This window comes from Nerophis lumbriciformis, linkage group LG08 (genome assembly GCF_033978685.3).
Source record: "Nerophis lumbriciformis linkage group LG08, RoL_Nlum_v2.1, whole genome shotgun sequence".
Lineage (NCBI taxonomy): Eukaryota > Metazoa > Chordata > Actinopteri > Syngnathiformes > Syngnathidae > Nerophis > Nerophis lumbriciformis.
In genome coordinates, this window is record NC_084555.2 from 47,664,314 (window position 1) to 47,690,292 (window position 25,979).

Below are 25,979 nucleotides of genomic sequence, written 5' to 3' on the forward strand. Positions count from 1 at the left end.
TATCCATTGACATAACTAAGTAGCTCCACCATGCCTTCATTTAAAATTTTCGGGACTGATGAGGATCCCAAATACACAAAAACAGGTACGAACAGCTAAGAAAAGTAGGTTTTGCATAATAGGTTCCCACATTGAGGTGTTTTGAGATAAGAAAAAAAAGAAAAAGCCTTGAAAATAATATAAGATCATTAAAATCTCTAATCTTTTTTCACAAATATTTAGCTATGCTCAAAATCATTTAGCTAGCAAACCTAAAAGAACAACATGTGAAATAAAGAGCCCTGGTTTAAAAGGACATGTTTAAACGTCAGCAGCAACATGAACATTTACGGTATGAAAATTTCTTACGGTTATTGTGACCAAATTTATCACAGTTATCATCATTATCGCGGTATTTTTAAATGTGCTCAAAATGTTCAATATGTACTGAAATCTTTAAACCAATTTTTATTAAAAAATACCCAAAACGTTGAAAATGATTTCATTTTGTAGAATAATCATTGTTGTAGATAAAAAGGCTGTTTCATGGATTTCAAGTATAAATTGAATGTGCATATGAATGCAACACAAACATTACAAGCAACGTAATATTGTAGAAAATAAATGTGAAAATTGTGCAAGATAGCTTTTTATGGACGTAAGAGATAAAAAAAACATCCATCCATCCATCCATCTTCTTCCGCTTATCCGAGGTCGGGTCGCGGGGGCAGCAGCTTAAGCAGGGAAGCCCAGACTTAAAAAAAAAACAAATGTAAGAATTTTGCAAGGTGGCATCTGATGGCCATAAGACGTAACTGCACTTTTTGTCCATATAGACAAAAATAGTGTTCATGTATGAAATCTAGTCTTATACGTAGAGCTGTACGATTATGCTAAACTATTATTAAGGTTATTTTTTATCAATATTCAAATCATGATTATTCATTATGTTAGGTAAAACAGAGTTGGGGTGGGGTGTCAACGCGATGTCATCATGTAATGTCTAATAAAAAGGCTATAGATAAACGTTATCCATATATTTAAAGACAAATATTTGTTTTTTGTTCCATAATAGTATCAACATGTCATCTTTTTCTCATTACTTGATACCTTTTATTTTTACATTTTGATTGGGAGAGGTAATGTACATTTATATGTACTAATGTATGTACATTAGCAGCAGAAATATTAACAACATGCTAAGTCACATGAATGGTTTTTAAAATACTAACTTTATGAAATGAAAAAAACATAAGTAATGTCAAAAACATTGTTTACTTTTTGATATCAAAATGAAACACAAAGCAGTTTGGCTAATGAAAATAAAGTCTAATAAACAAGCTTTATTCTTCTTCAACAACACCCACAGTTTGGCCTACAAAAAATAAACAGGAGTGATACCTCGCACATTGAATACATAATCTTCTCAGCCTGCGTTCAATTCGATGAGATGACAAAACATTTTCGCTCGTATTTGTTATTTGAACACTAATAAAGTTTGCAGTTAAATAAAGGATCCCAGTAAACAAACTAAAGACTTTATAAACAAGTTGTGACGACGTTCCCGACACATCGCCTGCTGCATGTTTCTTCACATTATTAACTCTGTCACAGCAGCTGATTTTTTCTCCTTCGCTATATACTTTTAGGGTGAGACAAATGCATCCGTCTCCATTATTGCAATTAAAAATGCAAACGGTATTACTAACCGTCTGGATTTTTACCACGGTTTATCATTATACCGTTTACCGTTACATCCCTACATACCGTTCTAATTTATTTATTAATATATTATGATTGATTGTGTCAAATGCTTTTGTTTAATCCATTAAGACTACAGCAGCACACTTTTTGCTATATATTGCATTGGTGATCTCTTCTGTTATTTCGATTAAATAATTTGATTAATTGATTTTATGTGATTGTTTAATTTTTATTCACAAATTTGCCCAATCTTTTGTTAAACAGTTTTTCAATACTTTAAAAAAATTGTGGAAGTCGAGAAAGAGGTCTGTAATTTGTAAATTGGTGTTTGTCTCCAATCTTATAAATTCGTACGACTTTTGCCATTTTTCATTTTCATTTTATCGTTTCCCATATCAATTCCATTACTATCAGTAACGGATAACAAATTACATGATGACGTCACAACAGAGCTGTGAGTTAAAGAGTTGGAAAATTAAAAACTTTTTTTTTTCATGAATCAGTAATTTATAATTTCTCGGAGACAACTGATAGAAGCAAGAAGTGTGTGTCTCACTTTTGGTTGATGATAAAATATAAATAAGTAACAATGTCTAATGTGCTTTAATGCGGTAATTGTCTATTTTTATTTGAACGCTGCAAAAACAAAATCTTGCGGGCAATGTTTATCTAATTTCTATTAAGCTGTTCTAAGTTGAGGGTTCATAAATGCAAATCCATGAACATACTTTAATTTGTCATTTAGTCTTAGTCATTTTAAAAGGGTTCAATATTAAGAAAAATTCCTTGTTTTCTCTAAAGTATTTATAATAGCTGTTTAATCAAGCAAATGTTTTTCCAATTACTTTATTAATCGAATACATTTGTTAGTCAAAATATTCAATAGCTGCAACCTTATATTCCATGTACAATATGACATGTAACATGTATGAGTTAAAATGTTTGTTTTGTTTTGTGTCCTGTAGACATCCATCAGCTGATTGGACATCAAGAAACATGTCTCCCTCCTCTGCAGGGGGGCAGCTTCACTTTGGAGTGCGACTATCCACAGCCCCCCCTTGTAAAAGAAGAAGCGGACCCACAGCCCCCTAATATTAAAGAGGAAAGGGAGGATACACAGCATCCCCAAGGTATGGAAGAAGAGGAGCATCTACAGTCCCCCTACATTCAAGAAGAAGGGGAGAGAGAGTGTCTTCTAGGGCAGGAGGAGGCTGATCTCACCAAGTTTCCACTGACTCTTGTCTCTGTAAAGACCGAAGACCATGAAGAGAAACCACCTGAGTCCTCACGGCTTCATCACAGTCCAAGTAAGCACAACATCCACATATCATCTAATACAATGTTTGTAACTGATGTTCATCCAGGGTCCACTATTCTCTCTAGAGGTGGAGATATACTTGCTTTTTAACACAAGCATTATAAAAATGTGTCATTAATCAACAACAATGAAATTGCTGGGTTGCAACAATGTGACCTACAGGCCGTGGTCAGATGAAGGCAAACATTCAATATGGCATGTCAGCGTATTTTAAAGGGGAACATTATCACAATTTCAGAAGGGTTAAAACCATTAAAAATCAGTTCCCAGTGGCTTATTATATTTTTAGAAGTTTTTTTCAAAATTTTACCCATCACGCAATATCCCTAAAAAAAGCTTCAAAGTGCCTGATTTTAACCATTGTTATATATACTCGTCCATTTTCCTGTGACGTCACATAGTGAAGCCAACACAAACAAACATGGCGGAAAGAACAGCAAGCTATAGCGACATTAGCTCGGATTCAGACTCGGATTTCAGCGGCTTAAGCGATTCAACAGATTACGAATGTATTGAAACAGATGGTTGTAGTGTGGAGGCAGGTAGCGAAAATGAAATTGAAGAAGAAACTGAAGCTATTGAGTCATAACGGTTTGAACCGTATGCAAGCGAAAACGACACGACAGCCAGCGACACGGGAGAAAGCGAGGACGAATTCGGCGATCGCCTTCTAACCAACGATTGGTATGTGTTTGTTTGGCATTAAAGGAAACTAACAACTATGAACTAGGTTTACAGCATATGAAATACATTTGGCAACAACATGCACTTGAGAGTGCAGACAGCCCAATTTTCATCAATTAATATATTCTGTAGACATACCCTCATCCGCTCTCTTTTCCTGAAAGCTGATCTGTCCAGTTTTGGAGTTGATGTCAGCAGGCCAGGGAAGCCAGGGTCGATATTCTTCTCTTGATCATCTTCGGTGGCATAAGGGACGGTGTGAGCCAAGACATCCAGGGGGTTTAGCTCGCTCGTCTGCGGGAACTAACTGCCGCCATTGCTTGTCGTGCTACCGAGGTCCTTTGTCCCTGAATTGCTCACACACTCCGGCAGATTCAATGGGGGTCTGGCGGCAGATTTCTTTGACTTTATCGTTGGAAATGCATCTGCTTTGAGTGTCGCAGGATATCCACACATTCTTGCCATCTCTGTCGTAGCATAGCTTTCGTCGGTAAAGTGTGCGGAACAAACGTCCAATTTCTTGCCACATTCGCATCTTTGTGCCACTGGTGCAACTTGAATCCGTCCCTGTTCGTGTTGTTACACCCTCCGACAACACACCGACGAGGCATGATGTCTCCAAGGTACGGAAAACAGTCGAAAAAACGGAAAATAACAGAGCTGATTTGACTCGGTGTTTGAGAAAATGGCGGATTGCTTCCCGATGTGACGTCACGTTGTGACGTCATCGCTCCGAGAGCGAATATTAGAAAGGCGTTTAATTCGCCAAAATTCACCCATTTAGAGTTCGGAAATCGGTTAAAAAAATCTATGGTCTTTTTTCTGCAACATCAAGGTATATATTGACTCTTACATAGATCTGGTAATAATGTTCCCCTTTAAAGGTTTAGTGGTGAATATACAAGCCAGACATCATGTAAAAAAATAACATCAATGTTTATTTGGATGTACCGGTAGTTACTTTTCTATCAACACTTTTCTTTAGGAAACCTCCACATGGAATGGATTTGTGTTTTGTTGTAGCATGTGTTCGATATCAAGATACGGTATGTCGTTGCTTTGAATAAGGCAGCCTACGAGAGATTTATGAGTAAGAACAGCACATTTATGCAACATTTTCACTCTGATTTCAATTGTTCTTTTTAGAAAATGTCTTTGTTTGCCGTTCATGTGCTTGAGCACAGACGTGACATCACTTGCAACCCAACAAAATATGAAATTATATTTTCTCCTAGGTAGTAACCCACAATGCGTCTACTTGGACACATTTGGACAAATGTATGCGCCTGGATAAAACATTCATTTGAGTTGTTTACCATGTAAGCCTAAATCAAAACTAGAGATGCCCGATAATGGCTTTTTTGTTGATATTGTCCAACTCTTAATTACCGATTCCGATATCAACCGATACCGATATATACAGTCGTGGAATTAACACATTATTATGCCTCATTTTGTTGTGATGCCCCGCTGGATGCATTAAACAATGTAACAAGGTTTTCCAAAATAAATCAACTCAAGTTATGGAAAAAAATGCCAACACTGCACTGCCATATTTATTATTGAAGTCACAAAGTGCATTATTTTTTTTAACATGCCTCAAAAGAGCAGCTTGGAATTTGGGACATGCTCTCCCTGAGAGAGCATGAGGAAGTTGAGGTGGGCGGGGTTAGGGGGGGCGGAGTTGAGGGGTAGCGAAGAGTGTATATTGTAGCGTCCCGGAAGAGTTAGTGCTGCAAGGGGTTCTGAGTATTTGTTCTGTTGTGTTTATGTTGTGTTACGGTGCGGATGTTCTCCCGAAATGTGTTTGTCATTCTTGTTTGGTGTGGGTTCACAGTGTGGCGCATATTTGTAACAATGTTAAAGTTGTTTATACGGCCACTCGGTGTGACCTGTATGGCTGTTGACCAAGTATGCATTGCATTCACTTGTGTATGTGAAAAGTAGTAGATATTATGTGACTGGGCCGGCACGCAAAGGCAGTGCCTTTAAGGTTTATTGGCGCTCTGTACTTCTCCCTACGTCCGTGTACACAGCGGCGTTTTAAAAAGGTCATACATTTGACTTTTTTTTAAAACCGATAATTTTGAAACCGATAATTTCCGATATTACATTTTAAAGCATTTATCGGCCGATAATATCGGCAGTCCAATATTAATCGACATCTCTAAATTATATTTTCTCTTAGGTAGTAACCCAGAATGCGTCTACTGGCCACATTTGGACAAATGTATGCGCCTGGATAAAACATTCATTTGAGTTGTTTACCATGTAAGCCTAAATCAAAACTGTTCTCCAGTTGCATATTTCGCACGAGAAATGCTACCAAAAATGTACGCTGAAGTGAGGAAGATCATAGCCGCACAATTAAGACAAGTCACTTACTTGGCGCTGCACTAATATTTAAATAGGTCCAGATACAGAACATGTTCTCATGTCAATGTCCTGGAACAGCCTCCCTAAAAAACAAACCAAAATAATCCGGGCAAAAAATTGCCCTTAGCCACTTTGGACGCCACTAGGTTAGTCCAAAACCCAAAACCAGTGAATTTGTCACGTTGTGTAATTTGTAAATAAAAACAGAATACAATGATTTGCAAATCCTTTTCGACTTATATTCAATTGAATAGACTGCAAAGACAAGATATTTAATGTTCGAACTGAGAAACTATTTTTTTTTTTTTTTAGCATATAATCATTAACTTAGAATTTAATGGCAGCAACACATTGCAAAAAAGTTGGCACAGGGGCATTTTTACCACTGTGTTACATGGCCTTTCCTTTTAACAACACTTAGTAAACGTTTGGGAACTGAGGAGACACATTTTTTAAGCTTTTCAGGTGGAATTCTTTCCCATTCTTGCTTGATGTACAGCTTAAGTTGTTCAACAGTCCGGGGGTCTCCGTTGTGGTATTTTAGGCTTCATAATGCGCCACACATTTTCAATTGGAGACAGGTCTGGACTACAGGCAGGCCAGTCTAGTACCCGCACTCTTTTACTATGAAGCCACGCTGTTGTAACACGTGGCTTGGCATTGTCTTGCTGAAATAAGCAGGGGCGTCCATGATAACGTTGCTTGGATGGCAACATATGTTGCTCCAAAACCTGTATGTACCTTTCAGCATCAATGGTGCCTTCACAGATGTGTAAGTTACCCATGTCTTGGGCACTAATACTTAGACTTCCTTTTTATTGTCATTCAAATTTGAACTTTACAGCACAGATAAGAACAAAATTTCGTTACATAAGCTCATGGTAGTGCAGGATAAAAAAGCAATAAGGTGCATATATAAATTAATAAATAATATATATAATATATATATATAAAATAAATAAATATATTAATATAAATAAATAAATAAATAGATTACTGTACAGATAAATATATTGCACTTTTTCACATGCGTCCACATTTATGCATGTATGTTATATTGTCTTTTTTATTCCAGCGAGTTAATCCATTTTGGGGGGAGTTGAGGGGATAATTTAATTATGATGCGTTCAAGAGTCTTACGGCTTGAGGGAAGAAGCTGTTACAGAACCTGGAGGTTCTGCTTCGGAGGCTGCGGAACCTCTTTCTAGAGTCCAGCAGTGAAAACAGTCCTTGGTGGGGGTGGGAGGAGTCTTTGCAGATACACCTCCATACCATCACAGATGCTGGCTTTTGAACTTTGCGCCTCGAACAATCCGGATGGTTATTTTCCTCTTTGTTCCGGAGGACACGACGTCCACAGTTTCAAAAAACAATTTGAAATGTGGACTTGTCAGACCACAGAACACTTTTCCCCATTAGCATCAGTCCATCTTATATGAGCTCGAGTCCAGCCAAGTGTTTCTGGGTGTTGTTGATAAATGTTTCGTTTTGCATAGTAGAGTTTTAACTTGCACTCACAAATGTAGCCACGGACTGTAGTTACTGACAGTGGTTTTCTGAAGTGTTCCTGAGCCCGTGTGGTGATATCCTTTACACACTGATGTTGCTTTTTGATGCAGTACCGCCTGGTCCGTCATATCATCGCTTACATGCATTAATTTCTCCAGATTCTCTGAACCCTTTGATGATATTAGGGACCGTAGATGGTGAAATCTCTAAATTCCTTGCAATTGCTTTTGAGAAATGTTGTTCTTGAACTGTTCGACAAGTTGCTCACGCATTTGTTCACAAAGTGGTGACCCTTGCCCCATCCTTGTTTGTGAATGACTGAGCATTTCATGGAACTTTTCAACCTTCTCAGTCTTTTCGGCCACTTGTGCCAGCTTTTTCGAAACATGTTGCAGGCATCAAATTCCAAATGAGCTAATATTGGCAAAAAATAAAGTTTTCCAGTTGGAACATTAAATATCTTGTCTTTGCAGTCTATTCAATTGAATATAAGTTGAAAAGGATTTGCAAATCATTGTATTCTCTTTTTATTTACCATTTACACAACTTGACAACTTCACTGCTTTTGTACATGCAAGACTCAACTGTTAGGTGTGTATTTACCATTTGGAATGCATAAGAAAAGCCAAACATATGTGTTCTTTTCTGACATAATTATTTCCAGTATGACTGACCTGATAAGGTCAGAGTGCAGAAGCATTACTCGTGATGTCATCCCACCCCGAATCTACGGAAATTGCCAAGACATTTGAAGCGGAATATTTCATAATTGCTGACTGAATTTCTTGTCATTTGCTGATGTTTAGACAGTATTTTCACATACTTTGCATAATACAATTGGATATGATGAAGTGGATACAATGAAACACAAATAAGCATATAAAGTCAACTTGTTTGTCTTTTTGTGCCTTGCAGATGTCTGTGAAGAACATCTCCCTGAGCAGCAGGAGTGGACCTCCAGGATGAAGCAGGAGGAGCCACAGTCCCCCCACATCAAAGAGGAAGAGGTGGAGCCTCAAGACCCGCACATTAAAGAAGAAGAGGAGGAACACAGCATCAGTCAAGAAGAAAAGCATATTGAAGAACTGGAGAAAGTTGATGTCCCCAAGATGCCATTGACTGGTGTCACTGTGAAGAGTGAAGACGAGTTCAAAGGTGATGATAAAGATTCTAAAGGTGATATTAAGACATGTGACACTGACCACACACACTTTCAATGCTCTCACTGTGACAAAACTTTTAATTGCCAACATAAAATGAAAAGACACATGAAAATACACAGTGGGGAAAAAGATTTTTCCTGTTCAATCTGTAGTAAAGGTTATACACAAAAAAGTCATTTGAAAAGACACATGAAAATACACAGTGAGGATAAAGATTTTCCCTGTTCAATCTGTAGTAAAGGTTTTACACAAAGAGATTTGAAAATACACATGAGAACACACACTGGAGAAAAACACATTTCCTGTTCAATCTGTGGTAAAAGTTTTAGAAATAATGCTTATCTGAAAACACACATGAAAATACACAGTGGGGAAAAGGATTTTTCCTGTTCAATCTGTAGTAAAGGTTTTACAGCAAAGGGTAATTTGAAAAGACACATGAGCACACACAGCGAGGAAAAAGATTTCCCCTGTTCAATCTGTGGTAAAGGTTTTACAGCAAAATGTGAATTGATAAGACACATGAGAAGACACACTGGAGAAAAACCGTTTTCCTGTTCAAACTGCAAAAAAAGCTTTTCGGAACGATCAACGCTTGTACAACACATGAGAAGACACACTGGAGAAAAACCATTCATTTGCTCAGTTTGCGATAAAAGATTTTCTACCAAGAAAAATTTGAAAAGACACACGAAAATACACACTGATCCTTTCATCTGTTTAAAATGCAGCAGAAGCTTTTCTGAACAAGCCAACTTTGTATTGCACATGAGAATACACGACGGAGAAAAACCATTCAAGTGCTCTTACTGTGCCAAAACGTTCCAATACAGTGGTCATCTGAAAATGCACATGAGAATACACAACGGTGAAAAACCATTGAAGTGCTCTTACTGTGACAAAACGTTTCAATACGGTTGTCATCTGAAAAAGCACACAAGAGTACACACAGGCGAAAAACGCTTTTTCTGTTCAATTTGCTTTAACGGTTTTTCAGAAAATAAAGATTTTCAAAGACACATGAGAACACACACTGGAGAAAAACCTTTCGTTTGCTCCGTTTGCGGCAAAAGATTCTGTTTGAAGCAAAGTTTGAAAATACACACAAGAATACATACTGGTGAAAAACCTTTTTCCTGTTCAGGGTGCAACAAAAGCTTCACTATTCGAGCAAACCTTCTGGTACACATGAGAATACACACTGGAGATAAACCATTCATGTGCTCAACTTGCAATAAAAGATACATCCGAAAGGAAGACTTGGTAATACACACAAGAAAGCATACTGGTGAAAAACCCTTTATCTGTTCAGTGTGTGGTAGAGGTTTTGCACAACATCCCTATTTGAAAAAACACATGAGAATACACTCTGGAAAAAAACCATATTCCTGTTCAAGGTGCAACAAAGGTTTTACCGAACGACAATCGCTTGTAAGACACTTGAGAACACACACAGGAGAGAAAGTACCGGAGTAAGAAACAGTGTGCTGGTGAGAACAGCAAATGAAGCTGCAGGATTTGAAATAAACTGTCATAACGCTGACGTTCTAACATCACCACTTATATCATGTGTGACACAATCATGTCAATATGCTTCCACCATTTCTAGATTACATTTTCTTTGTTTTGTATTTTACTTCCAGTCAAGTACATGTATTATTATTATTAGTTCTTCCTACTCCTTTTTTGGACATATTGTAATGAGAAATTGTGAATATGGGACGTATACACTGTAGCTACTCTACATGCATGTTCAAAATAAACTAATACCGATGTCAAACAGCAGCAGTATTCAGAGGGTTCATTTCAAATCTAGAAATGTTTTTGATTGATTGAAGCTTTTATTGGCAGATCGTGAGAGAAGAGATGAAGGAAATGGGGGAAAAAAGAGTAAAGATGTGAAAATAATAGATGCCAAAAGACGTGAGACTTTAAGAGGAGGGAGAAGTGACAGTTTATTTGACTGGTGTTTGTGAATGTGATGTAGGAATGACAAAGTGAGGGAATCTATCCCACAAACACTTTGGTTCCTTTTAGATCTGAAAGAAGTGGACACACAATACAACCATGTCAATGGAAACAAAGATGTGCAAAGTGTGGAGGAGAACATTGTCAGAATAATTGTATCCAAGTTATCACAAAACTGTGTGTGGCCATGAGTTCCCGGCAAGCAGGCAAAAGCTGTCTTTGATCTTACCAAGCAGAAGGCATGTAAAACTCCACTGTGTAGGATGGGAAGCAACATGAAGGTGTTCTGTTTCTTTTATGTATTGTAATCCACAGAAGGATGTTGTCTTGACCCAGGAACTACAAAGCGGAGAGGAAGCAGGACCAGACTCCCCTCCAGGCGACCTTTTCTTTGAACTGTTTTATGACCTTATCTTTGGTCTGTTCTGTAACCAAAGGCGATGGCTGTTTACGACCCCCCTCCCTTAGAAACAGCTGTTGCCATGTAATCGGGGAAAGTCCAAATAAAAGAGGAGGTGTATAATATTTCGTCAGAGTGTGTTGGAACACTGTACAAGGGTACAGGTGTACGCGCTCTCCTCAATTGAGCCAAATTTAATTCTGTCTGTTTAATTCCTTGCTTCTTGTCTTGGTTAATAGATGTCATCAGTGTTCGAACCTGACAAATATGCTTATGGTAAATGTGCTAAAGATGCTAAGCTAATGTGTTTTAAGTGGGGTGGGGAGCATAGTGCTGCACGTGTGGGACGTGCAGTCCAAAAACATGCTAAACAAGTGCAAAGTTACAAGACAGAAATGCACTAAACAACATTGGCGCTGATGAAAGAAATATTGTTGGGACAAGAAATAAAGAATGATGATGAAGACGGTGGTGGAAGCTGCTGAGCATTATTTAGGAATGAAATAATGTAAAGCAGAATAAATACATACTATTCTGACTCTTAACCAAGAGGCAAAACGTCACTGTTATATTTCAAATCATAATGCAAAAGGACAAGAAGTCCAAATATGAATTAGTGAAAATAAAATTAGACCTAATTTCATTTGCATTCAACAAACTTGGTTTCATATTCATCTTGATCTTGTGATATATGAATTGTATGAAAGGAAATTAGTTATTTATCCTTTTGTATCGTATTGGTATGTGTCATAAGTCATGTATGAGAAGCAGCACTCAGGAGCAGATATTTAAAGCCAAAGATTGTTCAATCGTCTGCAGCTGACATTTCTAAACCAGAGGACTTTGACCGGACTGGAAAGTCAACTCATGGGAAGAAAGAAATGAAACAAACACCCCCCCCCCCCCCCCCCCCCCCCGACTTTCTTTACAGCATTAGTGTCGCGAAGAATTCTCAAGTAATCTTAATATTTGACTAAAACCACAGTGTCCACTAAATGATAATACATTTTACTACAGTGGAACCTCAATTTACGAACCCCTCCTATTTGAGAATTTTTCCTTGTACAAACGTTTAGATTTGAGACCCTTTCTCGTCAGCTTCTCCTCCGCTGATGTCAATGTACAAACCCCGTTTCCATATGAGTTGGGAAATTGTGTTAGATGTAAATATAAACGGAATACAATGATTTGCAAATCCTTTTCAACCCATATTCAATTGAAGCACTACAAAGACAACATATTTGATGTTCAAACTCATAAACTTTTTTTTTTTTTTTGCAAATAATAATTAACTTAGAATTTCATGGCTGCAACATGTGCCGAAGTAGTTGGGAAAGGGCATGTTCACCACTGTGTTACATCACCTTTTTTAACAACACTCAATGAACGATTGGGAACTGAGGAGACACATTTTTTAAGCTTCTCAGGTTGAATTCTTTCCCATTCTTGCTTGATGTACAGCTTAAGTTGTTCAACAGTCCGGGGGTCTCCGTTGTGCTATTTTAGGCTTCATAATGCGCCACACATTTTCAATGGCAGACAGGTCTAGACTACAGGCAGGCCAGTCTAGTACCCGCACTCTTTTACTATGAAGCCACGTTGATGTAACACGTGGCTTGGCATTGTCTTGCTGAAATAAGCAGGGGCGTCCATGGTAACGTTGCTTGGATGGCAACATATGTTGCTCCAAAACCTGTATGTACCTTTCAGCGTTAATGGCGCCTTCACAGATGTGTAAGTTACCCATGTCTTGGGCACTAATACACCCCCATACCATCACACATGCTGGCTTTTCAACTTTGCGCCTATAACAATCCGGATGGTTCTTTTCCTCTTTGGTCCGGAGGACACAATGTCCACAGTTTCCAAAAACAATTTGAAATGTGGACTCGTCAGACCACAGAACACTTTTCCACTTTGTATCAGTCCATCTTAGATGAGCTCAGGCCCAGCGAAGCCGACGGCATTTCTGGGTGTTGTTGATAAACGGTTTTCGCCTTGCTTAGGAGAGTTTTAACTTTCACTTACAGATGTAGCGACCAACTGTAGTTACTGACAGTGGGTTTCTGAAGTGTTCCTGAGCCCGTGTGGTGATATCCTTTACACACTGATGTCGCTTGTTGATGCAGTACAGCCTGAGGGATCGAAGGTCACGGGCTTAGCTGCTTACGTGCAGTGATTTCTCCAGATTCTCTGAACTCTTTGATGATATTACGGACCGTAGATGGTGAAATCCCTAAATTCCTTGCAATAGCTGGTTGAGAAAGGTTTTTCTTAAACTGTTCCAACAATTTGCTCACACATTTGTTGACAAAGTGGTGACCCTCGCCCCATCTTTGTTTGTGAATGACTGAGCATTTCATGGAATCTACTTTTATACCCAATCATGGCACCCACCTGTTCCCAATTTGCCTGTTCACCTGTGGGATGTTCCAAATAAGTGTTTGATGAGCATTCCTCAACTTTATCAGTATTTATTGCCACCTTTCCCAACTTCTTTGTCACGTGTTGCTGGCATCAAATTCTAAAGTTAATGATTATTTGAAAAAAAAAAGTTTATCAGTTTGAACATCAAATATGTTGTCTTTGTAGCATATTCAACTGAATATGGGTTGAAAATGATTTGCAAATCATTGTATTCCGTTTATATTTACATCTAACACAATTTCCCAACTCATATGGAAACGGGGTTTGTAGATCCACTATGAACTGGACTCTCTATATTATGTTGGATCCACTATGGACTGGACTCTCACTATTATGTTAGGTCCACTATGGACTGGACTCTCACACTATTAACCAGATTCACTCGACGTCCATTGCACCGGTCGCCCAGGGGGGTCACCCACATCTGCGGTCCCCTCCAAGGTTTCTCATTGTCATCTTATTGGGTTGATTTTGTCCTTGCCCTGATGTGGGATCTGAGCCGAGGATGTCGTTGGTGCTTGTGCAGCCCTTTGAGACACTCGTGATTTAGGGCTGTATAAGTAAACATTGATTGATTGATTGATTGATGCACGGAACTTTGGAAGTAAAACCTTGCATCTGGTGCATCTTTTTTGTTTTGTTTTTATTTTTAGACCCAAATAAGTTCCTTAATGTTCCAAAAGCGGCTATTCAAAGAATGGCGCCACCATGTGGCGGAGTTCATGTCGTTCAGCTGTGGAGGCGCTCTGTGACGGATAAAAGTGATCATAAGACCAGCGCTATCATATAATTAAATGTGTGTCAGTAACCAGGTGAATTAAAAACTGTTTTGCCGACAAAAAAAAATGAAATGTGTAGCGATGTCCCCCAGATATGTCGTACTGTCGCTTTAAGAAGAGCGCATGCGCAGTGCTGGAGGGCGTTTGGGGCTTTCTCGCGAGATCTGACAATAGCGCGCGAATAAAACAGGACGATGGTAAGTCAAAATGGCGTTTGATGAAGAAGACGTTATTGCAGTCTTTAGAGTCCTGCGTTCTTAATCTGTTCGAATGTGTACACTTATGTCGTTTAATGGAGTTAAACATCGTTCATGATAGTTTGTGTTTGGATACTTTACGTACGTGCTAGCTTAGCGCTAGTTAGCTTAGCTTGCTAGCTGCTAACAAAGAGACTCGGGGGTTATTATAAAGATCAAATGTGAGTGTAAAGTGTCGTGATTGTGTGAAAATGTGCGAAGGAATGATAGCAGAGTACGAGGAGGAACTTTCTTCAACAAAGCAACATCAACTACTGGACGCTGTTCTCAAGAAACATCAACTTGTCTTACTCAGTACAGGTTTGTTTCATTCTTACTCTCACGTGTTTGCAAGCTTTATGTTTATTTATTAACACAATGCTTGAATATTTATGTCTTTAGAAGGATTGATTGTTTATTGTCTTGTGAGGATGATGCACTGCTTTGTTTTTATATTGTTCATGCAAACAGGACAGTTTCAGGAAAGGAGACAAATCATTGTTTATTTAAAGCAGGGGTCGGCAACCCAAAACCTTGAAAGAGCCATATTGGACCAAAAATACAACAAACAAATCTGTCTGGAGCCGCAAAAAATTAAAAGCCGTATATAAGTCTAATAATGAAGGAAACACATGATGTAAATGTCTACATTAGCTATAGTAGCCTACTATCAAAATGACTATGTGTCGCAGGCTGAAGCAAATCGTCGTTGACAGAAATGTTGAAATGTAATATTTATTCTACACATTAGACAGCATTAGTAAATCAGAGTCTACTCAGAAGGTGAGATAACTCCTGGAAATGACTGGCTTTTAATGGCCAAAAGTATAGATGTGTGTGTCCAAGTTAAAGGAAATGGCAAGCTGTCTTCTTTTAATAGATTTATTACAATCTTTAGCAAGCTAGGTAATGTTTGCTGTGGTCTGGAACAACATGGCACACAAACAACTATCTGAAATGCAGCCAATGTTACATACAAATAATGTGTCATGAGTAGAGATGTCTGATAATGGCTTTTTTCCCGATATTCCGTTATTGTCCAACTCTTAATTACCGATTCCGATATCAACCGATACGATATACACAGTCGTGGAATTAACACATTATTATGCCTAATTTTGTTGTGATGCCCCGCTGGATGCATTAAACAATGTAACAAGGTTTTCCAAAAATAATTAAACTCAAGTTATGGGAAAAAATGCCAACAAGGCACTGCCATATTTTTTTTTTTTTTTTGACATGCCTCAAAACAGCAGCTTGGAAATTGACACATGCTCTCCCTGAGAGAGCATGAGGAGGTTGAGGCGGGTGGGGTTAAGGTGGGGGAGTTGAGGGGTAGCGGAGGGGTGTATATTGTAGCGTCCCGGAAGAGTTAGTGCTGCAAGGGGTTCTGGGTATTTGTTCTGTTGTGTTTATGTTGTGTTACGGTGCGGATGTTCTCCCGAAATGTGTTTGTCATTCTTGTTTGGTGTGGGTTCACAGTGTGGTGCATTTTTGTAACAGTGTTACATTTGTTTATACGGCCACCCTCAGTGTGACCTGTATGGTTGTTGACACAAAGGAAGTGCCTTTAAGGTTTATTGGCGCTCTGTACTTCTCGCTACGTCCGTGTACACAGCGGCGTTTTAAAAAGTCATACATTTTACTTTTTGAAACCGATACCAATAATTTTGATACCGATAGTTTCTGATATTACATTTTTTAAAGCATTTATTGGCAGTCCGATATTATCGGACATCCCTAGTCATGAGACATGCAAAACTAAATTATATACAAAGAGGATGAAAATAAAGGATATTAAATGAGCTCAAATATACCTACAAATGAGTCATAATGATGTAATATGTACATACAGCTAGCCTAAATACCATGTTAGCATTGATTAGCTTGCAGTCATGCAAGTGACCAAAAATGCCTGATTAGTACTCCAACAAGTCAATAACATCAACCAAGCGCACTTTTTGTGCATTCATGCACAGCATAAAATGTTTGGTGGACAAAATGAGACAAAGGAGGAGTGGAAGATTTTACATGTTAAACAAACTGTTGCGTCACAGTCCACACTATGGTGAGTTCAAGAACCGCCGAAATTAGTAGGACAAAACGATGTGCACCAAATACTCTCATGAGTGAAGCATACACACAAACATATTAAACAGTGGACTTTCTAACAATTGGAGGAAACTTTAATACAGCAAATCTTAAGACTGTATTACCAAAATTGTAAGAACACATACAATTCCCAGCAAGGGGGAAAACAATTCAGTGTATTCAAACATCTAGCATGCCTACAGAGCTGTACTGCTCCCCCACCTGGGTAGGTCAGACCAACGCTCACTCCTTGCAAAAGCCCACAAAGAGGACCATCACCACCTGGCCCGAGGACGCCCTCCCCCGACTTCAGGACTCCTTTGAATATACACAGTGGGATGCCTTCTACCATGAAGTCCTTCACAGACGCAGGACTGTCTTACATCAACTGCTGATTTGAGAATTGTGGATAAGTGCATCCGGGTGTTCCCTAATCAGAAGCCCTTGAAGACGAGCCATGTCCGTATGCTTCTCCGGGCCCGTGACTCCGCCTTCAGGTCAGGTGACAGAGCGTTGTACCGACCTGAGAAGATGCGTTAGAACTGCCGAAGCGGAATCAGGGCTGTACGCTTAGCTTTTTCCACTGTGCCACGGTGAAAAAAAATAGGAGCAATATAAAATATCACAATTTCTTTATGAACACTCAAACAAGGTACACATGTGCACTCATACATATAAACATTGCCATCATTAGGCCTACTGTAACGCTCAATTAAAGACAGAACATCCCTGAACTGTGCTAGCACTGTCGGTAACACTAGTGTAGGGCTGGTCGATATGGATCAAAACTCATATCCTGATATAACTTGGTCCATAAACTAACCCATTATTGGAAATATCCATTGACATAACTAAATAGCTCCACCATGCCTCCATTGAACATTTTCAGGCCTGATGAGGATCCCAAATACACAAAAACAGGTACGAACAGCTAAGAAAAGTAGGTTTTGCATAATAGGTTCCCACATCAAGGTGTTTTGAGATAAGAAAAAGCCTTGAAAATAATATAAGATAATTAAAATCTCTAATCTTCTTTAACAAATATTTAGCTATGCTCAAAATCCTTTAGCTAACAAACATAAAAGACCAACATGTGAAATGAAGAGCCCTGGTTTAAAAGGACATGTTTAAACGTCAGCAGCAACATGAACATTTACGGTATGAAAATTTCTATTGTTGTGACCAAATTTATCACGGTTATCATCATTATCCCGGTATTTTTAAATGTGCTCAAAATGTTCAAATAGTACTGAAATCTTTTAAACCAAGTTTTATATTAAAAAAACACATTGAAAATGATTTCCTTTGTAGAAGAAACATTATTGTAGATACATATGCTGTTTCAAGTATAAATTGAATGTGCATGTGAATGCAACACAAACATTACATGCAAAGTAATATGGTAGAAAATAAATAAAATAAATGTGAAAATGTTTACATTTTGATAGAGAAAGGTATGCACTAATGTATGTACATTATCAGCAGAAATAAATAACAACCTGCTAAGTCACATGAATGGTTTTTAAAATACTAACTTTATGAAATGAAAAACACACCAGTAATGTCAAAAATACATTGTTTACTTTTTGATATCAAAATAAAACACAAAGCAGTTTGGCTATTGAAAATAAAATCTAATAAACAAGCTTTGTTCTTCTCCAACAACACCCACAGTTTGGCCTACAAAAATAAACAGGAGTGATACCTCTCACATCGAATACACAATCTTCTCAGCCTGCGTTCAATTCGATGAGATGACAAAACATTTTAGCTAGTATTTGTTATTTGAACACTAATAAAGACTTTATAAACAAGTTGTGACAACATTCCCGACACATCGCCTGCTGCATGTTTCCTCACATTATTAACTCTGTCACAGCAGCTGATTTTTTCTCCTTCGCTGTATACTTTTAGTGTGAGACAAATGCATCCGTCTCCATTATTGCAATTAAAAATTAAAACGGTATTACTAACCGTCTGTATTTTTACCACGGTTTATCATTATACCGTTTACCGTTACATCCCTACATATGTTCTAATTTGTTTATTAAGATATTATGATTGATTGTGTCAAATGCTTTTGTTAAATCCATTAAGACTGCAGCAGCACACTTTTCGCTATATATTGCATTGGTGATCTCTTCTGTTATTTAGGTTAAATAATTTGATGAATTGATTTTATGTGAGTGTTTCATTTTTATTTATGAATTTCTCCAATTTTTTGTTAAAGTTTTTCAATACTTACATTTTTTTTGTGGAATAAAGAAGGAGGTCTGTAATTTGTAAATTGGTGTTTGTCTCCAGTCTTATAAATTCATACGACTTTTGCTATTTTTCATATCAATTCCGTATCAGAAACGGATAACAAATTACATGATGACGTCGCAACAGACCTGTGAGTTAAAGGGATGGAAAATAAAAACTTTTTTTTTTCATGAATCAATGGTTTATCATTTCTCGGAGACAACTGATAGAAGCAAGAAGTGTGTGTTTCACTTGTGGTTGATGATAAAATATAAATAAGTAACAATGTCTAATGTGCTTTAATGCGGTAATTGTCTTCGTTTTTGTTTGAACGCTGCAAAAACAAAATCTTGCGGCCAATATTCATCTAATTTCTATTAAGCTGTTCTAAATTGAGGGTTCAAAAATGAAAATCCATGAATATACTTTAATTTGTCATTTAGTCTTAGTCATTTTAAAAGGGTTCAATATTCAGAGAAACTCCTTGTTTTCTCTTATGTATATTTATAATGGCTTTTTAATCAAGCAAATATGTTTTTCCAATTACTCGATTAATCGAAGAAATTTGTTTTAGTCAAAATATTCAATAGCTGCAACCTTATATTCCATGTACCATATTATATGTAACATGTATAAGTTAAAATGTGTGTTTTGTTTTGTGTCCTGTAGACATCCATCAGCTGATTGGACATCAAGAAACATGTCTCCCTCCTCTGCAGGGGGGCAGCTTCACTTTGGAGTGCGACTATCCACAGCCACCCCATGTAAAAGAAGAAGAGGATCCACAGTCCCCTAAAATTAAAGAGGAAAAGGAGAATACACAGCATCCCCAAGGTATGGAAGAAGAGGAGCATCTGCAGTCCCCCTACATTCACGAAGAAGGGGAGAGAGAGTGTCTTCTAGGACAGGAGGAGGCTGATCTCACCAAGTTTCCACTGACTGGTGTCTCTGTAAAGACTGAAGACCATGAAGAGAAACCACCTGAGTCCTCACGGCTTCATCACAGTCCAAGTAAGCACAACATCCAGATGGCCATAAGACGTAACTGCACTTGTTGGATAAAAAAACGTGTGTTCATATATGAGATCTAGTCTTAGACATACTTCTGCACAATTACAGCCAAATTAATAATTACGATTATTTTCAACAATATTATGTTGGGTAAAACAGAATAGGAGTGGGTTTTGAACGTGACGCCATCATGTAAAGCAGGGGTCTCAAACTCAATTTACCTGGGGGCCACTGGATGCAGAAACTGGGTGAGGCTGGGCCGCAAGAAAACATTTCTTAAAAAAATCTAACAATCACTTTTTAATGAATTCACCTTCTTTGAATGGCTATCCCGCCCTAGCAGCATACTTGCCAACCGTCCCGATTTTTCCGGGAGACTCCCGAATTTCAGTGCCCCTCCTGACAATCTCCCGGGGCAACCATTCCCCCGAATTTGTCCCGATTTTCACCCGGACAATAATATTAAGGGCGTGCTGTGATAGCACTGCCTTTAACGTCCTCTACAACCTCTCGTCGCGTCCGCTTTTTCACCATACAAACAGCGTGCCGGCCCAGTGACATGTTGTATGAGGCTTCTGCAGACACACGTAAGTGACTGCAAGACATACTTGATCAACAGCCATACAGGTCACACTGAGGGTGGCCGTATAGTCAACTTTATCACTGTTACAAATATGCGCCACACTGTGAACCCACACCAAACAAGAATGAAAAACACATTTCGGGAGAACATCCGCACCGTAAGACAACATAAACACAACAGAACAAATACTCAGAACACCTTGCAGCCCTAACTCTTCCGGGCTGCAATATACACCCCCGCTACCACCAACATCCCCCCCCCCCCAACCCCTCCCATCTCAACCGATTCATGGAGGGGGGGATTTGATGTGTGGGGGCGCAGGGTTTGGTGCTAGCGGGGGTGTATATTGCAGCACGGAAGAGTTAAGGCTGCAAGGGGTTCTGGGTATTTGTTCTGTTGTGTTTATGTTGTCTTACGGTGCGGATGTTCTCCCGAAATGTGTTTGTCATTCTTGTTTGGTGTGGGTTCACAGTAGGGATGTCCCGATCCAGGTTTTTGCACTTCCGATCCGATACCGATATTGTTTTTGCACTTCCGATCCGATACCGATACTGACCGATACTGGCCTATCCGAGCATGTATTAAAGTTTAAAGTTATTTAGCCTACTTAGTTGTCAGAATCATGTTGAAAAGGGTTTTAGTACTCTGAGATAGGCTCCAGCGCCCCCCGCGACCCCAAAAGGGAATAAGCGGTAGAAAATGGATGGATGGATACTCTTGATAACAACTAGCCAGCTGAATTAGGTGAGTTTGAATAATACACAATGGTTGGTAACAAGAAACTGACCTGTTTATTCAAGGATAAACACAAAATAGACAAAATTATACATGACAAACAGAAATGGCATCATTGAACTAGGGCTGGGCGATATGGCCTTTTTTTAATATTGCGATATTTTAAGGCCATATTGCGATACACAATATATATCTCGATATTTTGCCTTAGCCTTGAATGAATACTTGATGCATATAATCACAGCAGTATGATGATTCCATGTGTCTACATTAAAACATTCTTCTTCATACTGCATTAATATATGCTACTTTTAAACTTTCATGCAGAGAAGGAAATCACAACTTTAAAAAAATGACTATTTTTTTCATACGGTGTTGATGTGGAAATGTTTGCCTCGGCATTTTGATGGTGTGGACGTGTGGCACCGAATGGAGATAAGCGTCTCGACAGACGTCACAATATTTGAACAATGATGACGAAAGCTGTTTTCTCTGTCGTGTCCGTGTGTCGAAAATTGTTATGCGCTTATTTTTTTATTTGATTTTGTGCGTGGCATAGATTTGCCGTGCGCAGAGGACGCTTGAGCAGGCGCGCACCTTAGCGGCTGCGCTAGCATCACAGCTAACGTTAGCCATGCTGCTACCTCGCTCTCTGCTGGGAGAGGGCGTATACATATGTGACGTATGACGTGACAATAAGAAGGTGCACTTGCTGTCTGTGAGAGGGAGACACAGGAAAGAGTGAGAAGAGCCTGTCGTGTAATGCCAGCAGCTAAAAGCAACTGTGTGAGAATCCACAGACCTGTGGATGTGTTGAAGGTGTGCTGGAAAATGCGGAACGGAAATTAGGGAGCAGCAGAAAAGTGGAATGTATTTTTTAAATCGGTGCGTTGGAAAACACGGACCGGAGTTTTTTTTAAACTGGATCTGGATCGGCATTTTCCCATGCCTTGCCGATACGCATTTTTTTGCAAATATCGGCGGCCGATCCGATCCAAATATCGGATCGGGACATCCCTAGTTCACAGTGTGGCGCATATTTGTAACAGTGTTAAACTTGTTTGTACAGCCACCCTCAGTGTGACCTGTGTGGCTGTTGACCAAGTATGCCTTGCAGTCACTTACTTGTGTGTACAGAAGCCATATACAACATGTGACTAGGCCGGCACGCTGTTTGTACAGGTTGTAGAGGGCGCTAAAGGCAGTGACATCACGGCACGCCTTTAATATTGTTGTTTGGGTGAAGACATTCGAGAGAATGGTTGCCTTGAAATTTGGGAGTCTCCCGGAAAAATCGGGAGGGTTGGCAAGTATGACGCTGTCAAGCGCCATTCATATAAAAATCGCGGGCCACACTAAAATTAAATTTTCATATAAAGGTGCGGGCCACAAAATAACGTGTCTGAGACCCCTGATGTAAAGGTTATCCATATTTTTAAAGAAAATACTTGTCTTTTTGTTGATTAATAATATCAACGGGTCAGCTTTTTCTCATTACATTATGCCTTTATCTCCATTTTTATATTTTGATCGAGAGAGGTATTTTTTAAAGTTATGTACACGCTAGAGATGCGCGGTTTGCGGACACAACCGCGGAGTCCGCGGATTATCCGCGGATCGGGCGGTTGAAATAAAAAAAAATTAGATTTTATCCGCGGGTCGGGTCGGGTCGGGCGGTTGAAATAAAAAAAAAATTGATTTTAAATAGATTCAGGCGGGTGGCAGTTAAACCAATTCGGAAATATATATACATAGTTAAATGTTGTTACCCACATACGAAAAACGAGCAGACACCTGCAGCATATGCCACAACAGAAGAAGAAAAAAAAAAGAGATGGACACTTTTACGGAGCGGAGAAGGGACGCCTCGCCGGGGTCCGGGACCGAGGCCCCTTCCCCCGAGAGGGCCCCACAGGGAGCCGTAGCTGAGGTGATCCGCGAGAAGGGCCCGACGCACGTCCAGGGTCACCACCGACACCCACCGCACCGACACCCCGCCTCGTCCGCCTTCGCCGCGGCCGGCGTCACGCGCAGCAGGTAAGCAGCTTACCTGCCTGCCACCCCCGTGGCCGGGGGCTCGTAACAGGGGTCACTCCGCGCGCTCCGCCCGCGCAGCTTACCTGCCCGCCACCCCCGTGGCCGGGGGCTCGTAACAGGGGTCACTCCGCGCGCTCGGCCCGCGCAGCTTACCTGCCCGCCACCCCTGTTGCCGGGGGCGCGTAACAGGGGTCACTCCGCGCGCAGTGCGCTCACGAAAGGGGTGGGGCTCACCCTGGTTGATATCGACAGCAGGACGGTGGCCATGGAAGTCGGAACCCGCTAAGGAGTGTGTAACGACCCACCTGCCGAATCAACTAGCCCTGAAAATGGATGGCGCTGGAGCGTCGGGCCCATACCCGGCCGTCGCCGGCAGAGAGAGCCGCGAGGGCTAGGCCGCGACGAGTAGGATGGCCGCCGCGGTGCGCGCTGAAGCCTCGGGCGCGAGCCCGGGTGGAGCCGCCGCGGGTGCGAGGGACATCGCACCTCCACGCGCTTGGAGGTGCGCTCAGCGCGGCTCCCATATGATTGCGCACTGGTGTGCGTTTGGGCCGTGACAGCGTGGCACGCATTGAATGTCTGTGCTGCATTGGATCAGTCTCCTTTCTTTAACAGGCAAAAGCTTTATAACCTCACTAATGCCTTGCATCGTCTATATTAGATATATAACAACGGGCGGGTGCGGGCGGATGCGGTTTTGATTAAATGTTAGTTCGGGTGGATGGCGGATGGTTGACGACTTTCTGATGCGGTTGCGGATGAAATAATTGCCTATCCGCGCATCTCTAGTACACGCCCCTGAGAACTTGGGCTCTTGACCCTCTTCATTATGTAGTTGAATATCCCTGGTCTATAGGAACTGCTTGGGGTCATTTTGGACCCCACTTGTGAAAGAGTGGGTAGTGATTACAAGAACTGCAATTTCTTAATATTAATGAAAACATTTTTGTTCTTATATAGATCCTTGTCATACTGCCATCAGTGGTCACAATGAATACAGCTCACCAAACCAAAGCAAAATAAACCAGACCCTAACAAAGCATAAATGGCTTCTACATGTCTGTCTCTTACCAGTATAATGGAAAACATGTTGCCTCTATACTGAAGCTATTATCATATATATCTGACTTAAGACACCAAAAGATTTGCAAAGTTTTGGAGTAAATAGATATGATCAAAATAGTATAAATCTCAAAGATTCCCAAGCCATTTTGATTGGTCATTAGCAAGCCAGTCATGTGATCTGTGATGTTAAGATCCCTTCCCCATCAACCACAATGCCAATCAAACATACTTTGTGAGAGCTAACAACAATTTCTTTGGGAACAATTATGATCCATAACTTTATATTTTTAAACCCAAACACAAGGATGATGAGCAATACATTTTAGAAGTCAGGTGCTAAATAACTGCAGCTTTATTGCAACACGATAGGTTCAGAAACATTGCTAGGTGCTAAACATGCAAACTAACCATGTTCAAACAAACACTTACTGTACAAGTTCCACTCTCGCTGGAATGCCGAGCGATGGGCCGCTCACCTAATCCCGTTTAGATGAAGAGTCAATCACAATCTTAACCAAGGGTTAAAAACAAGTATCAAAATCAGTTCCCAGTGGCTTATTTTATTTTTCGAAGTTTTTTTCAAAATTTTACCCATCACGCAATATCCCTAAAAAAAGCTTCAAAGTGCCTGATTTTAACCATCGTTATAAACACCCGTCCATTTTCCTGTGACGTCACATAGTGATGCCGATACAAACAAACATGGCGCATAGAACAGCAAGCTATAGCGACATTAGCTCGGATTCAGACTCTGATTTCAGCGGCTTAAGCGATTCAACAGATTACGCATGTATTGAAACGGATGGTTGTAGTGTGGAGGCAGGTAGCGAAAACGAAATTGAAGAAGAAACTGAAGCTATTGAGCCATATCGGTTTGAACCGTATGCAAGCGAAAACGACACGACAGCCAGCGACACGGGAGAAAGCGAGGACGAATTCGGCGATCGCCTTCTAACCAACGATCGGTATGTGTTTGTTTGGCATTAAAGGAAACTAACAACTATGAACTAGGTTTACAGCATATGAAATACATTTGGCAACAACATGCACTTTGAGAGTGCAGACAGCCCAATTTTCATCAATTAATATATTCTGTAGACATACCCTCATCCGCTCTCTTTTCCTGAAAGCTGATCTGTCCAGTTTTGGAGTTGATGTCAGCAGGCCAGGGAAGCTAGGGTCGATATTCTTCTCTTGATCATCTTCGGTGGCATAAGGGACGGTGTGAGCCAAGACATCCAGGGGGTTTAGCTGGCTCGTCTGCGGGAACAAACTGCCGCCATTGCTTGCCGTGCTACCGAGGGCCTTTGTCCCTGAATTGCTCACACACTCCGGCAGATTCAATGGGGGTCTGGCGGCAGATTTTTTTGACTTTATCGTTGGAAATGCATCTGCTTTGAGTGTCGCAGGATATCCACACATTCTTGCCATCTCTGTCGTAGCATAGCTTTCGTCGGTAAAGTGTGCGGAACAAACGTCCAATTTCTTGCCACTTTCGCATCTTTGGGCCACTGGTGCAACTTGAATCCGTCCCTGTTCGTGTTGTTACACCCTCCGACAACACACCGACGAGGCATGATGTCTCCAAGGTACGGAAAACAGTCGAAAAAACGGAAAATAACAGAGCTGATTTGATTCGGTGTTTGAGAAAATGGCGGATTGCTTCCCGA

The 25,979-nt window shown here is 40.1% G+C and overlaps 2 protein-coding genes across 2 annotated transcripts in view; both read left to right on the forward strand.

The window, feature by feature from the left end:
- LOC133611932 (uncharacterized) overlaps positions 1–25,979 on the forward strand; it is a 151,676-nt gene that overhangs the window by 19,220 nt on the left and 106,477 nt on the right. Inside the window, exons 5-7 of the mRNA XM_072913688.1 lie at positions 2,649–2,990; positions 8,486–8,725; positions 19,548–19,889. Coding sequence (XP_072769789.1) covers positions 2,649–2,990; positions 8,486–8,725; positions 19,548–19,889 — 924 coding nt within the window. The remainder of the gene's footprint in view (positions 1–2,648; positions 2,991–8,485; positions 8,726–19,547; positions 19,890–25,979) is intronic.
- On the forward strand, positions 8,913–10,512 carry LOC140678995 (uncharacterized). The gene has a single exon (XM_072913700.1). It carries the CDS (start codon positions 8,923–8,925, stop codon positions 10,207–10,209), a length of 1,287 nt encoding a protein of 428 aa, XP_072769801.1. The 5' UTR covers positions 8,913–8,922; the 3' UTR covers positions 10,210–10,512.

Bases quoted from the DNA above. Each gene is read 5' to 3' on its own strand.
- LOC140678995 (XM_072913700.1), top strand. From the start codon at position 8,923: ATGAAAATACACAGTGAGGATAAAGATTTTCCCTGTTCAATCTGTAGT.